This window comes from Neofelis nebulosa, chromosome 6, assembly GCF_028018385.1.
Source record: "Neofelis nebulosa isolate mNeoNeb1 chromosome 6, mNeoNeb1.pri, whole genome shotgun sequence".
NCBI classification, from domain to species: domain Eukaryota; kingdom Metazoa; phylum Chordata; class Mammalia; order Carnivora; family Felidae; genus Neofelis; species Neofelis nebulosa.
The window spans coordinates 116,365,384-116,377,569 of record NC_080787.1 but is presented as its reverse complement, the minus strand read 5'-3'; the positions used below and the strand labels follow the sequence as shown (position 1 = coordinate 116,377,569).

General features: G+C 43.5%; 1 protein-coding gene across 8 annotated transcripts in view; it reads right to left on the bottom strand.

The window, feature by feature from the left end:
* Window positions 1-12,186, bottom strand: part of TPD52L1 (TPD52 like 1) — a 111,768-nt gene that overhangs the window by 93,619 nt on the left and 5,963 nt on the right. For 2 of the 8 annotated variants that reach the window (XM_058735151.1, XM_058735153.1), the window contains exon 1: window positions 7,689-7,925. The exons of 1 other annotated variant lie outside the window; for it this stretch is intronic. In XM_058735151.1, the coding sequence (XP_058591134.1) occupies window positions 7,689-7,707 (19 nt within the window). In that variant the 5' untranslated portion in view covers window positions 7,708-7,925. Of the gene's footprint in view, window positions 1-6,886; window positions 7,043-7,688; window positions 7,926-12,186 lie in introns of those variants that run through there. 5 more of the 8 variants (XM_058735152.1, XM_058735156.1, XM_058735158.1 and 2 more) reach the window with 5 other exon arrangements.

The following is a 12,186-nucleotide window of genomic DNA, read 5'->3' as shown; positions in this document are numbered from 1 at the left end:
AGCATGGATACCTTGAAATGTTCAAGTCAGGCCCTGGGGTATCAAGAGTGAACTACCAGGGGCCAAATACTGCACTTTCTTGCTGGCCTGCCCTAACTCTCTTAAGTAAGGGAACCCATCTTGGAAGTTAAAATGTTGGCAAATATAGACAATTTTCTTTTCAGCTTCATTATTTGCTACTCTCAGCTCATTTGTGTGCAGGGGGGTGGGTGCAGGGGGGGGGGAATCAGATAAAAAACAAATACCTGACAGCTAGAGACTCTGAAATCAAGAGATCTGAAGAGATCCCTTCCCACCACCCAAGCTGTCTTTTTCTTTTGAATGAATCCATTCCACTTCCAGGATCTTTCACAAGGTGCTTGTTAGTGATTGATGAAAGAAATGTCTAATTATAAGAAAAACGCATTTTGCAATTTGCAAGGGGGTTGGAGGGTTTTATATTTTACAGACACATCAGGGAAGATGCAATGTGTAAGGTACAAATAACCATAGGGAAGTTTGGAAATGAGGTGTAACATACACATATATTTTCAGTGCGTGGTACATTATTTGGCTGTAGCACAAACAGCAAAGTGCCAGATTTTTGTCTTTTGAGAAGGAAGCAATATGTTGGTGATGAAGGGGTATTCTTGAAGCTTTGTGGCTGTATTTTGGGAATTTCACTTCCTCTGTATCAAAATGTAACCCTTATAAAGGACTCATGCTGTGAGAAACTATTTAAAATTTATCTTTCCTTGAGGACCCCAAAGCTTTCTTTTTGCCAACTCAAATTCATTTAAAATGTTCTGCTGCCTTCCCTGGTGCATTAAGGATGATTCTTTTTTTTTTTTTTTTTTTTTAATTTTTGGGACAGAGAGAGACAGAGCATGAACGGGGGAGGGGCACAGAGAGAGGGAGACACAGAATCGGAAACAGGCTCCAGGCTCCGAGCCATCAGCCCAGAGCCAGACGTGGGGCTCGAACCCACGGACCGCGAGATCGTGACCTGGCTGAAGTCAGACGCTTAACCGACTGCGCCACCCAGGCGCCCCGGATGATTCTTAATTTTAATACATATATTTTAAATAAATTACACTGCCTTTCTTAAACATCCAACAAAAGGTAAAATGACAGGCTTGAAAATCCACAGTTTGCCACCATCCCTTGTATGTTCTTTACTGCGTCCTGCCTCAGGAAATTTAAGAGGTGGCTTCAAAGTGTTGAGTATAATCCAGACCTACAGTCGTAGCAAATGTCTGCATACGTGGAGAGCAAGCCAGGGCGATGGTGGAGGTGGATGGATGCCCTCTTTTTTTTGCTGTTTTAGAGCACAAAACTTTAACACTGAAATTGTTACAGAGCTTAAGGACAAATCTTCTCACTATCCATCTTTTCTTAAAGCAGGTATTGTGCTAATATGCTTGGGAGATAGCTAAATAAATAAAAGGTATTCATGTTAACAAGTAATTATAATATTCATGAGACTATGAAATCTTTCCTTTTGGGCACTCATTGAGATTAGTCCTTTCAGCCAGCATCTAAAGAGTACAGGTCTTACTTTCTGGAAATGAGCATGCAGATCCTAATGTCTTTTATTTATTCTAACATCCTGAGATTACTGATACGGATGAACAGCAAGTGTAATTACATATTTGAACCATTCCACATTTGAACTGGCTTTTCCTTGCAGCTAGTAATAAAATTCTATACTGGTTCTAAGAATCACATGTCTTGTAACTGACAGAATTCTTCATCTCGAAAACAGAACTAAAACGGCAAGCTATTGATACTTGAGCACACCGCCCCCCCCCCCACCCGCCACCCCAGCTTGTCATATTATGGAGCTTATTCTTACAGACCTCAGGAATTCTGATCATACTCTTTCAGACCTAGACCCTGCCCAGATGTGGGATGGGCAGTGAGATCCCTGCCCATCTAAAATGCCTTGACTGAATGACTACAAAGCAAAGTCTATTATATGTAACTCTGCACACTGATTGCGTATGCATATCAATTTAAGGAGACGGTACAGAACCGTAATTAAAAATCCCAATGCATAAAGTCAAACTTCCGGATTTCAAATCCAGGCTCCAATATATCCAAGCTGTGGGAGTTGGAGAGAAAGTTGAGTAACTATTCTGTCATTCAGTATCCTCATTTGTAAAACGAAAATAACATCACCTTCATCATGACTTTGCTTTATTTATTAAATAGCATAATGTTTTTAGTGTATAACATGGCAACTGACATTAAAAAAAACACTAAAATATTATTGTTATTGTCATCCTCACTGTGAATTAGTTCTAATGGGCAGTCTAGTATTCAAAAAATCCCATTGGGATGGAAATATGTAATTTCATCACTTCTAAGTGCATTACCCAAGGGGATGACTCTCCTTTGCTACCCTCCCTGGAAAGATGTCTCAGGTCGATTTCATCTCTGTCTTCCGCTGGCATATGTTGACCAGCACATACTGTGGGGACAGTGTGTACAAAGCTCATCCGGAGTCAGACAGACCTGGAGTTAAGTTCCTCCTTCCACACCTAATTTTTCTGATCTTTAGTTTCTGTCTATAAGGTGACTTAAAAGTAATGGTGTCTATCTCATACTGTTATTAAGAATTCAAGAAGATAACGCATGCAAAGTACTTAGCATATGCTACTAAAAGCAACAGCAAACATTTATATAGTATTTATCATGTGCCAGGAACTGTTTTAAGTATTTTGCAAGTATTAACTCCTTAAATCGTCAATACAATTCTACAATATAGGTACTATTATTATTCTCACTTTATGTATGGGAACATCAAGGCCCAAAGAGACCAAATAATTTGTCCAGGGTCATATTAATGGTAAGTGACAATGACAGAATTAAAATTCAGGCACTTTGATTCTTAAATCAAGGAATCTTAACCACTATTCCCTGTTGCCTCTCAGTAGTAAGTGCTGGTCGAGTATTTGCTATTACTAAAGCAATCTATAAATACTTGTTGAAATATTTATTTAATAAATCAATATTTTCCAAAGCACTTATGTATTATTTACTGTATCTCACTAAGTACCAGGTCTTGTCACAGGCCACAGAAATGGACGCTCTTGCTTTTGAGCTTTTTGAAGCAACTTCTCAGATTCTGCCTACCCAAAAAATTAAGAAAACGAGGTATAGTAGGGCAGACAATTCAAAACAATATCTAATACCATAATATCTATCATTTGTATGATTAAATTTTATAAGAATTTTAATTAAAATAAGTATAAGATTTGCTGCAAATGACTGACTTTAATAATGAATACAACACTACCTATTTTAAAACTTTTAGGGGTTCCTGGGTAGCTCAGTCGGTTGAACGTCTGACTTCAGCTCAGGTCATGATCTCATAGTTCGTGGGTTCTAGCCCAGTGTCAGGCTCTGTGCTGACAACTCGGAGCCTGGAGTCTGCTTCAGCTTCTGTGTCTCCCTCTCTCTCTGATCCTCCCGTGCTCGCACTCTGTCTCTCAACAATAAATACATGTTAAAAAAAAATTAAAACTTTTATTTAGAGGGAAAATAAAACTATAGGAGGTAGCTTAGAAGGCAGTAAGAACACTCAATATTTTTAAAAATCATAAATCAAAATATATAACACCTACCTCCCATGTTAGAGGTTTATATTTTCTGAAATATATAAAACAATTTTTTTCCTTGAGTAATCTGATCCCTCCAATATAAAAGACTTAACCTGTTGCTATTTGGCATGGAGATGAGGGATTATTTTATTCTTTTCTAACAAAATAACATACTTTGTTTACAAAGCAAGACTTTGTTTTCCATGCAGTATTAAGAAAGAGGATATAATTGTATTCCTTTTTTTACAGCTTCATTCCTTGCTTCATTTTCTGTTCTTATCCTTATTTATTTTCTTTCATCTCTTGCTAATTTACATAATCTTGCTGTGTTTTTTATACATGTATAAACTGCAAGAGGAGTATAAATAAATGTCCTGTGAGCCAAGTATAATGATAATGTAAGTTATATATGACATTTTCGCTTTAATGGAATTAGAAAACAGGTAAAATCAGTCTGATGTTTATTACTTTATGTCATTCACAGATTTCTGAGAATCCTACTGAGTAGTGTCTGAATATAAAAAATAGTTACTGTAGTAGGCTGAATAATGACCCCCCCAAAGTGTCAGGTCCTGATCCTGGGAACCTGTAAATGTTACTTTATATGGGAAAGGAGTCTTTGCAGATGTGGTTACCTAAGGATCCTGGGGTGTGGACAGTATCCTGGATTATGCAGGTGAGCTCTAAATGAAATCACAAGCATTCCTATAAAAGACAGAGGGAGATCCGACAACAGGAGAGAAGGCGATGTGACCCCCCAAGGCAGATTGCAGTGATGTGGCCAAAGAATGCCAGCAGCCACCAGAAGCTGGAAGAGGCAAGTAATCAATTTTTAGAGGCTCCAGGGGAGTAAAGCCCTGCTGACATTTTAATTGTGGTCCAGTGAGAGTGATTTTGGACTTTCAGCCTTCAGAACGGGGAGATTTGCTACAGCAGTCATCAGAAACGAATACAGTCATCTACCTAAATATACACAAATGTTAAGTGGAAAGAAAATTTTCTTTTTAACCTTACAGACACTAGGAAAGACAAAAACAAAGTTATTTCTTAGATTAATGAAATACTGAACTGTAGTTTAAAAAGATCAAGAATTTTTATTTCAAAGGACTGCCATATGTTTCACAAAAACGCTACATTCCTAACCAAAGCCTCTCTCTAATATGCCAATTTTCTTAATGCAAAATTCTCTAGTACCAGGAAAGTAACTGGGGTGTTGGCCTCCTTGGGGCTTATCATTTCGCACTGCTCTCCAGTTTCTTCTCACTGAATCACTCTGTGCATAATCCCACCTCTATGTTTCAGGTTCTGTCAATTTCTCACAATGGCTTCTTGTTTTCCTGGAAGTAATCTATTGTTTCACAAAGTCAAAGAACATATTTGCAGAATTTCACCTATGTAAAAGTTTCCAGAACGTGCCGCTGCATTTATTAAGTTGTGTGTACAAATGCTGATAGCACCTGGTGGTCTCCTGGAAAGCACAAGGGAAGATCTCACCGGCAGGGTCTTCTTACTCTCACTCAGTTTTGCTCCTTTCTAGATTAAGAGGCAAAAAGATAAGCCATCCCCACTCTAGATAATTCTAAAACAAACTGTGCTGATGACAAACTTGCACTTAGGAAGCCATAGGAGTCTCTTAAAATCTGAGAGGCAATTCATTTGGCTAGAAACGTGTGTCAAGTGGAAAGAAGATTTTCCCATTAACATAAACTGTAAACATTTTATGAAAAGTATCCTTAAAGAACTTAATAGGTGGGCTGCTTAAATGACCTGAACGGGAAGGACTAGGGAAATGAGGACTTAAGAGGCAAATGTCATCCATCTGGTTGTACAAGTATGAAGTTAGAGTCATCCTGGATGCCACCATCCTACATATCCATTCCAAGTCACTTGCTTTTTTTTTTTCTTCCTTCCTGAGCATTTCTTAAATCTGTTCACTTTTCTTCTCCTAGCTGATAGTCACCCTACTTCCAAATCTCCCCAGGGCAACTTCCCCTGCCCTTTAACTTGGGCTTCCTACCCACCCCTGAGGGGAAGGAAAGAGTGGCAAAGAGGGTAGGGGAGAGAGACAAATGGGGACTTCAGTTTTATTTTTCCTCTACAAGCAGCAGGCTTGGAGTGGGAATGGGGCACTCACTGCACACACTGCTGCTCGCAGCCTGCTTGATGCTACGAGGAATCTACAGGCCCTGTTGGTCTCCTCTCCAGAGAAACGGGAATGAGAACTACCTCATGGGACTGTGGCAAGGAAGTGAGTCAGCAACTGTAAAGCACAAAGAAAAGAAACAGGGACACAATAAAAGATCTCCCCTATTTTGATGATCACCTACTAGGCCTAAAGACTTTCAGGCTCTCGGTTGGCGCTCTGTGGCCCTCTTTTATATCATCAACATGGCAGCAATTTTATATTTCATTTATCAAATAATTATCAAAACAGTGTCGGTCACTTCCTCTACTATTAATTTCATGAAGCAAAAATCAAGCGTCTGTTTGCTCCCCAAGCACAGTACTTGGCAAAGGAAAGCACTGGAATATTTCAGCAAATCTCACAGGTAAAGCAAACCAATGACACCAGGGCTTCCAACCTGTAGATTAGCTAGCTTTCAGAATTCAGATGAATGTTTCCTACCTGCTGTAGTTTTTCTCCAAATCTCAGTGAATAACAGAATTACATGGGAAGCTTTCAAATACACCCATACCCAGGCCCCAAAGATTCCAATTTGACAGAGTTGGACTCGGCCAGAATTTAAGACTGCTAATAATTCTAATGTGCAAGGCCCGCTGGAAAGCTCCAGTGTTGTTCCCACCTACTTCACTTCAGGAGCAAGGCCTCCAACCCAACCGCAGCTTTTGAATTTGACAAACAACTCCCACCCTTGGTTGAATTCTCCTGTCCAATTTAGATAATGGGGGGAAAAATACTGGAAGCAGCAGCTTTATGGGCAGGCTCTTGGCCGATGGAACAAACCAGGATGGTTCGTACTGTTCAGACAATTGTAATGCTGGCAGCAAATCTGTTGGGTGGCTCCAGGCCCCTGCACCCACCAAGTGGCTCTCTTCCAGAACGCTTCCGCCCATACTAGGGCAAGCACATAGGGTCCTGAACCTCTCCTTCTCCCTACCCCCACCCCTTTTTTAATGAGCAGCACAGACTTTCCTGCAGTGTGGAAGAAAGGTAGCAATGATTGTTTTCAAAGCTGTTGAAGAGACCTAAACTCTGCACCCCATCCCTTCTTGGCGTCGTTCCCAATTAGACTCCACAGTCAGTGTCCATCCTGCCCGCCTCGAGCTCCAAGTCCGCCCACCTCTGCTCCTTTGCTCCTTTCTCCAGGAACTCCCATTCCCGCTCAGTTCCAAACGGGCTCTCTACCCCTGGTCCGAGTGTGACCCCAAGGCACCAGGCTGCCCTAGGTGACGCAGCCCCCGGCTCCTCTCAGCGGGTGACCCCGGTGGCAGGGAGAGCGACCGCCAGACCGCGGCCAGGCACCCCGCGCGCCCAGGGAGGCAGAGGTCGCTCCCCGACCCGGGCAACTCGGACACGCGGATCTATCGGATCGAGATCAGCGGGCGGGGTTAGTAACGCTCTCCTGCCTCACAAGGCAAGTCCCCGCGCGGCAAGCTCCTGGCACAGCCGGGAGACCCGGGTCTCAGAGGAGCCACCACCCCGGCGCGCGCCCCTCAGCCCGAAGTTGGGGCAGGACGCAAGCCCACCGCTCCAAGCGAGAGGAGGCGCGCTCCCTCCCTGCTCCCCCGAGGGCTAGGGGAACGCCTCTCGGATTCCGGACCCAGCACAACAGGTCCTTCGGGCACCCGCGAGAATTGGGGGAGTGGGGGGCGACTGGCTAGGAAAAATAAATCGATCACTCTGTGGGCGCATTTTCAGCGGAGGGACCTCTCCATTTAGCATCTCTTTCACTGGCCCCAGCCTCACAGTAAATCCAGAGTTTGGGGAGCAGGAATGATCCCGCAGGCGCGGGTAGGAGCGGAGTCGCGGACCTGTGCAGATGGCACCCAACCGATCTGTCCGAGAGCAAAGTTACCTGGTACCGTGAAAGCGCCTTTCTGCGCGCCAGGACCCGACCCTCAGGGCGATGGGCGACCACTCACCTTGTGCCTGCGCCTCCATGGTGGCCGACCTCGGACTGCGCACCGCGACGCTCCCGGTGCTTCCAGACACGCAGACAGCGGTGACCGAGCCCGGGACGCAGCTGGCCCCGCCGCCCGCGCCTTCCCCTTGCGCGCCCGTAGCGAGCGCTGCGTGGAAGGGGTGGGGGCCCGGCGGCCGCCCGCACTGCCGCTCTGGTTAGCTCCGCCGCGTCCGGTCCACCTGGCCGGGACCACGAGGAGAAGGAGCCCACCGCTGGGCGCCACCTGCCGGCCGCTCTGCGCATCGCGCCGACGGCGCCCACTCCTGGCTCAGGGCGCGTGCTCGGGCCCTACAAATAAATGCCTGACCCAGCGGGAGTGGGTCCTGGAGCCCCTTGTCCCAGGGCCAATCCCCAGGGAGAGGGGAGGGAGGGTGGATTTACAATACTGAACCATAGCTCCTGGTGGAAATAGGGAGTTTGGATCCTGTGACGCTCTGCACTCAACATTTTTGCAAACGATCAATATATAACCTTGTTTTATGTGTGTTTCTGTTAAAGATACCTTATTTATGTATTGTTGACTCATTAATTTTGAGCTCAGGGCCATCATCACTATAACTGATATCTGAGTGAAATTTATTAAGCTTATTTAACTAAACAACACCTCATGGGGGCCATTTTAAATAGCGAAATCACCTCCCCACACACACCGAAAGCACAAAAATGGTGTATTTGTAGTCTGTGAAAGGGCACTTGTTCACAGTCTGAGAGCTGAAACAAGGTAGAGCTTAGCCTTGTTTGACCTCAACTGGAAAGGTATGCACGCTTGCTGGGCCCAAGTTTTTGGGGGCTCTGCCCATGTCTGGAATGACCATGAAAGCCTTGCATTGATTTTCGTGTCACAAACAAATTTTAGTAACACGGCAAAGTCACAGATATAGAGTCTGCAAATAATATGCATCGACTGTGTACATATTCTGTAATTTGAAACCTATAGTCCATTCCTGTAGGTTGATGAAGCAGTCACATTTTCAGAGAAAAGACTAGAAACTGACAGTTTTGTTCCAAGCTTGGCCTGGCAATGTGACTAGAAAGCACAGCAGGGAAGAAATAGCAGCTCATGGTTCACCTTTTCAGGTCTTTAGCCCTTACAAATCTCTTTCACTTTACATCCACACAATCTCCGAGTGTTTATTTACATCTGGTCTTGAATGGTTTGCCATTATTTTTTTTTTCAGTTTTTTTTTTCCTTAAAATAGATGTTAAAGTCTGTCAGAGTCAAGTATGTGTCCTATATCAACATCCGCCCCCCCCCCCATTTCCCACCAAAAAGCCTTGTACAAATTCATAGCTCAAAAAAGATTTATTGAATAAGCAGCTAACCAGTAGGCTCCGTTTTATCCACACTCAAGTTACTGTCAAAGTATAAACTAACAAACATTAATGAGGTCTTACATTTTTGCTTGAAAAAAGGTACACTCATGATTTCATGACACATGTATAAGCCTAATTAGTGTTTTTTGTTATGTTAAAATGTCCCTGGATCATAATCATCAACATAAAAATTACTCTACAGAACACCAAGCACAGGACTTTTACATAGCTTTTGGTGATTGCTACCATGGATGCACAAAGTAATGATTAAATGAATTTACTCAGCATCCCTGATTAAATCACTTTTAGAGTCTATTCAGTTGTTCTGGTCCTCTTTACCCTGGAAATTAAACACCAGGTTAGGGTTGACTTCTAGCTGTTGAAAGGAACTAAAAATAGTTAATGACTTTCCAGCTTGAGTCATCTAACCTTCAGCTAAGTTGTGACTCATTTTTCTGATTTATAAAATTTTAAGCTACTCCCCCCATAATGTCTTTTTTTCATTGTTTATAATAATAAAATATTGCTATTCATTCAGAAATATTTGTTGAACATATTCTCTGTGTCAGGGACTGTGCTAGATAGAGGCTAAGGATACAAGTAAAGGACATGATCCTTCTTACCCAGGGAGTTCATGGTCTGGTGAGAAGGAAAGATAAACAGGTACTTTTTAAAGCAATGTAGTGTGGTAAGTGCTGTGCCAGAGGTAGTGTGATTCGTGTTGAGCATGAAAGCAAAGAGGAAGCTCTCCTAACAGTCCCCTGAGGTGATAAAGGAAGGTTTCTGTGAGGATGTTGGCCTCAGCTGAGTCTTGAAGGATGAAAGAATTAACGGGGTATGCTGTGTTAGACCCTAAATAATGTTTTAGCCAAGGGAAACTTTCATTTTTCTTTCTTTTTCCTGGTCACTTATGATGGTGAATTTCCTTCATTTCCTTAAAGCTTAGTAAAACAGCCACCTAGACCCTCTTATTCTTCATCTCTCCTGGCTATTCCACATGGAATACAATGGGTGGGTGTTTGATTAAATGGATGGAATCCTAGTTTGTTCCTCCAGAATTGATCTTTCTGCTGAGGCAGTGGAAATCTTAAATGTCCAAAGGGAAGCTGTATTCAACAGTCCTTGTCTAAACCAGTTCCAGGTCACTTGTTATGTAAGGTACTGAGCGTGCCCTTGGGCAGTGGAAGAAGAAGGAGTAACAAAAGACAGATAAAGTATGTCACTCTTGCTCCTGAACCTTACTAATACATTGAAGAACATGGGCTTTGGGGCTCCTCTCCATCTTTACACTGAAAATTACTGGCTATTACAAGTTTCTTAGCCTCTCTGTGCCTGGGCTTCTGCATTTTGTGGCAGGATGCTATATGAGGTTTAATTGATATCTTCTTTCCCTCCTACCCTAGTGGCCACCTGTGTTTCTAGAGCATGGCTCCCAGCCTTCTTATGCATCAGCGCCACACAAGGGGCTCCTAAACATTTCTGATACGTGGGTCTTGCTTGCTCCCCAGATATTCTGATGGTACTTATTTTTTTTCAAAACTTTCTCGATAATATCAATATACTTCCAAGATTAAGAATGAGTGTTTTAGAAAATGTCCACAGCAAAGATGAAAGGTACTAAATTCTTAGTTTTTAAATTAAAAAAAATTGCCACCCAGTTCAACAGAAAATGGTAAAAGAAATGTGAGCGGACAGAGCAAGGACTTTTTTTTTATTTTCCCTGATTCCAGGGGGATTGGGGAGGGAAGAGAAGTTTGATGGATGTGGGTATGTCTGTATGGGTCTGTCTTACCTTTCCCTTCCCTACCCTCATCAACATACAAGACTGCCCTTGACAGTCCCATGGGGAACTCGATGCCCAGATAGTTTTGAGAAATGTTAGGGACCGAGTGGGTGTGACTTTGAATTTCCCACCCTTTCAGGTAGTGTAGGAAATCATCTAGGAGTTCCCTTGAGTCCTATGTGGGGTGCGGACCTTAGGGGAGAGAGAACCAGCTAGTGAGCCATCATTTCCAGGAGGCTGGAGATAGAGAGACTTCACAAAGGAAGGAAGTGGTGCAGCAAAGTCCCTTAGGAAATTAGGAGGACTGCTCTAAGGAAGAGCCGGGGCCTAGGTATGAGCTCTCCCTACCAGAGGACTGCTAGCATCACCCACATCATGCTGCCAAGCAGAAGAGAGGCAATGGAGAGAGTTTGGCGAAGTATTGCTCACAGAGGGGACCAGGACTGCCTTCTCCCCATCTGCACAAACTCCCCAGTCTGCAGGAGGACTGGAATGTGGCTCTTATACAAGTCCACTAGACAGAGAGTTGGCCGTGGGAGCCATTGGAGATTAGTGGGCTGTGGTCTTGCCAGGACCACTGAAGTAGAAAGCCAAGAAGTGAAATCAGAGGAGTGCAGCCTGAGGCCATCAGCTAGGGGCCACCAGGGCCTAGGGGAGTCTGAATGTCTGTTAGCCTCATCCAGTTAAGTATGGAGTCATTTGGTTTTATCTTGTCCTTCTCAATCCCCACCCCACACTCCACAATGAGGAGCTAGTACCTGAAGGAGAGGAGGGCAAATAAATCAGACTAGCTTTTTCTCTGCCACTCTCTCTGTCTCTGTATCTGTCTCTGTCTCTGTCTCTCTCTCTCTCACACACACACACACACACACAAAGAGAGAGAGAGGGAGAGAGAAAGAGAGAGAGAGAGGAGAGAGAAGGAGAGATAGGTTTTCCAAGCAGTGCTAAGAGAAGGGGGAAGAGGTTTACTTTGAGACTGAGAAGAAGGCTAAATAATATACCAACTTAAGACTGTTCAACCAACCACAACTAACTGAGCTTAATGAATCAGAACCACTGCTTGTAAAGGGGTCATTTCTAATCTAGTTGAGGGAAAAGTAATTAGAGACGTACAGGGGCAGCTGGGTGGCTCAGTCGGTTAAGCACCCGATTTTGGCTCAGGTCATGATCTCGTGGTCTATGAGTTCAAGCCTCATGTTGGGCTCTGTGCTGACAGCTCAGAGCCTGAGACTGCTTCGGATTCTGTGTCTCCCTCTTTCTGCTCTTACCCGGCTCACACTGTCTCTCAAAAATGAATAAATGCTAAATAATTTTTTTTTATTAAAAAAAAAGAAAAGTACAAAATTTCATGGGGAGCCTG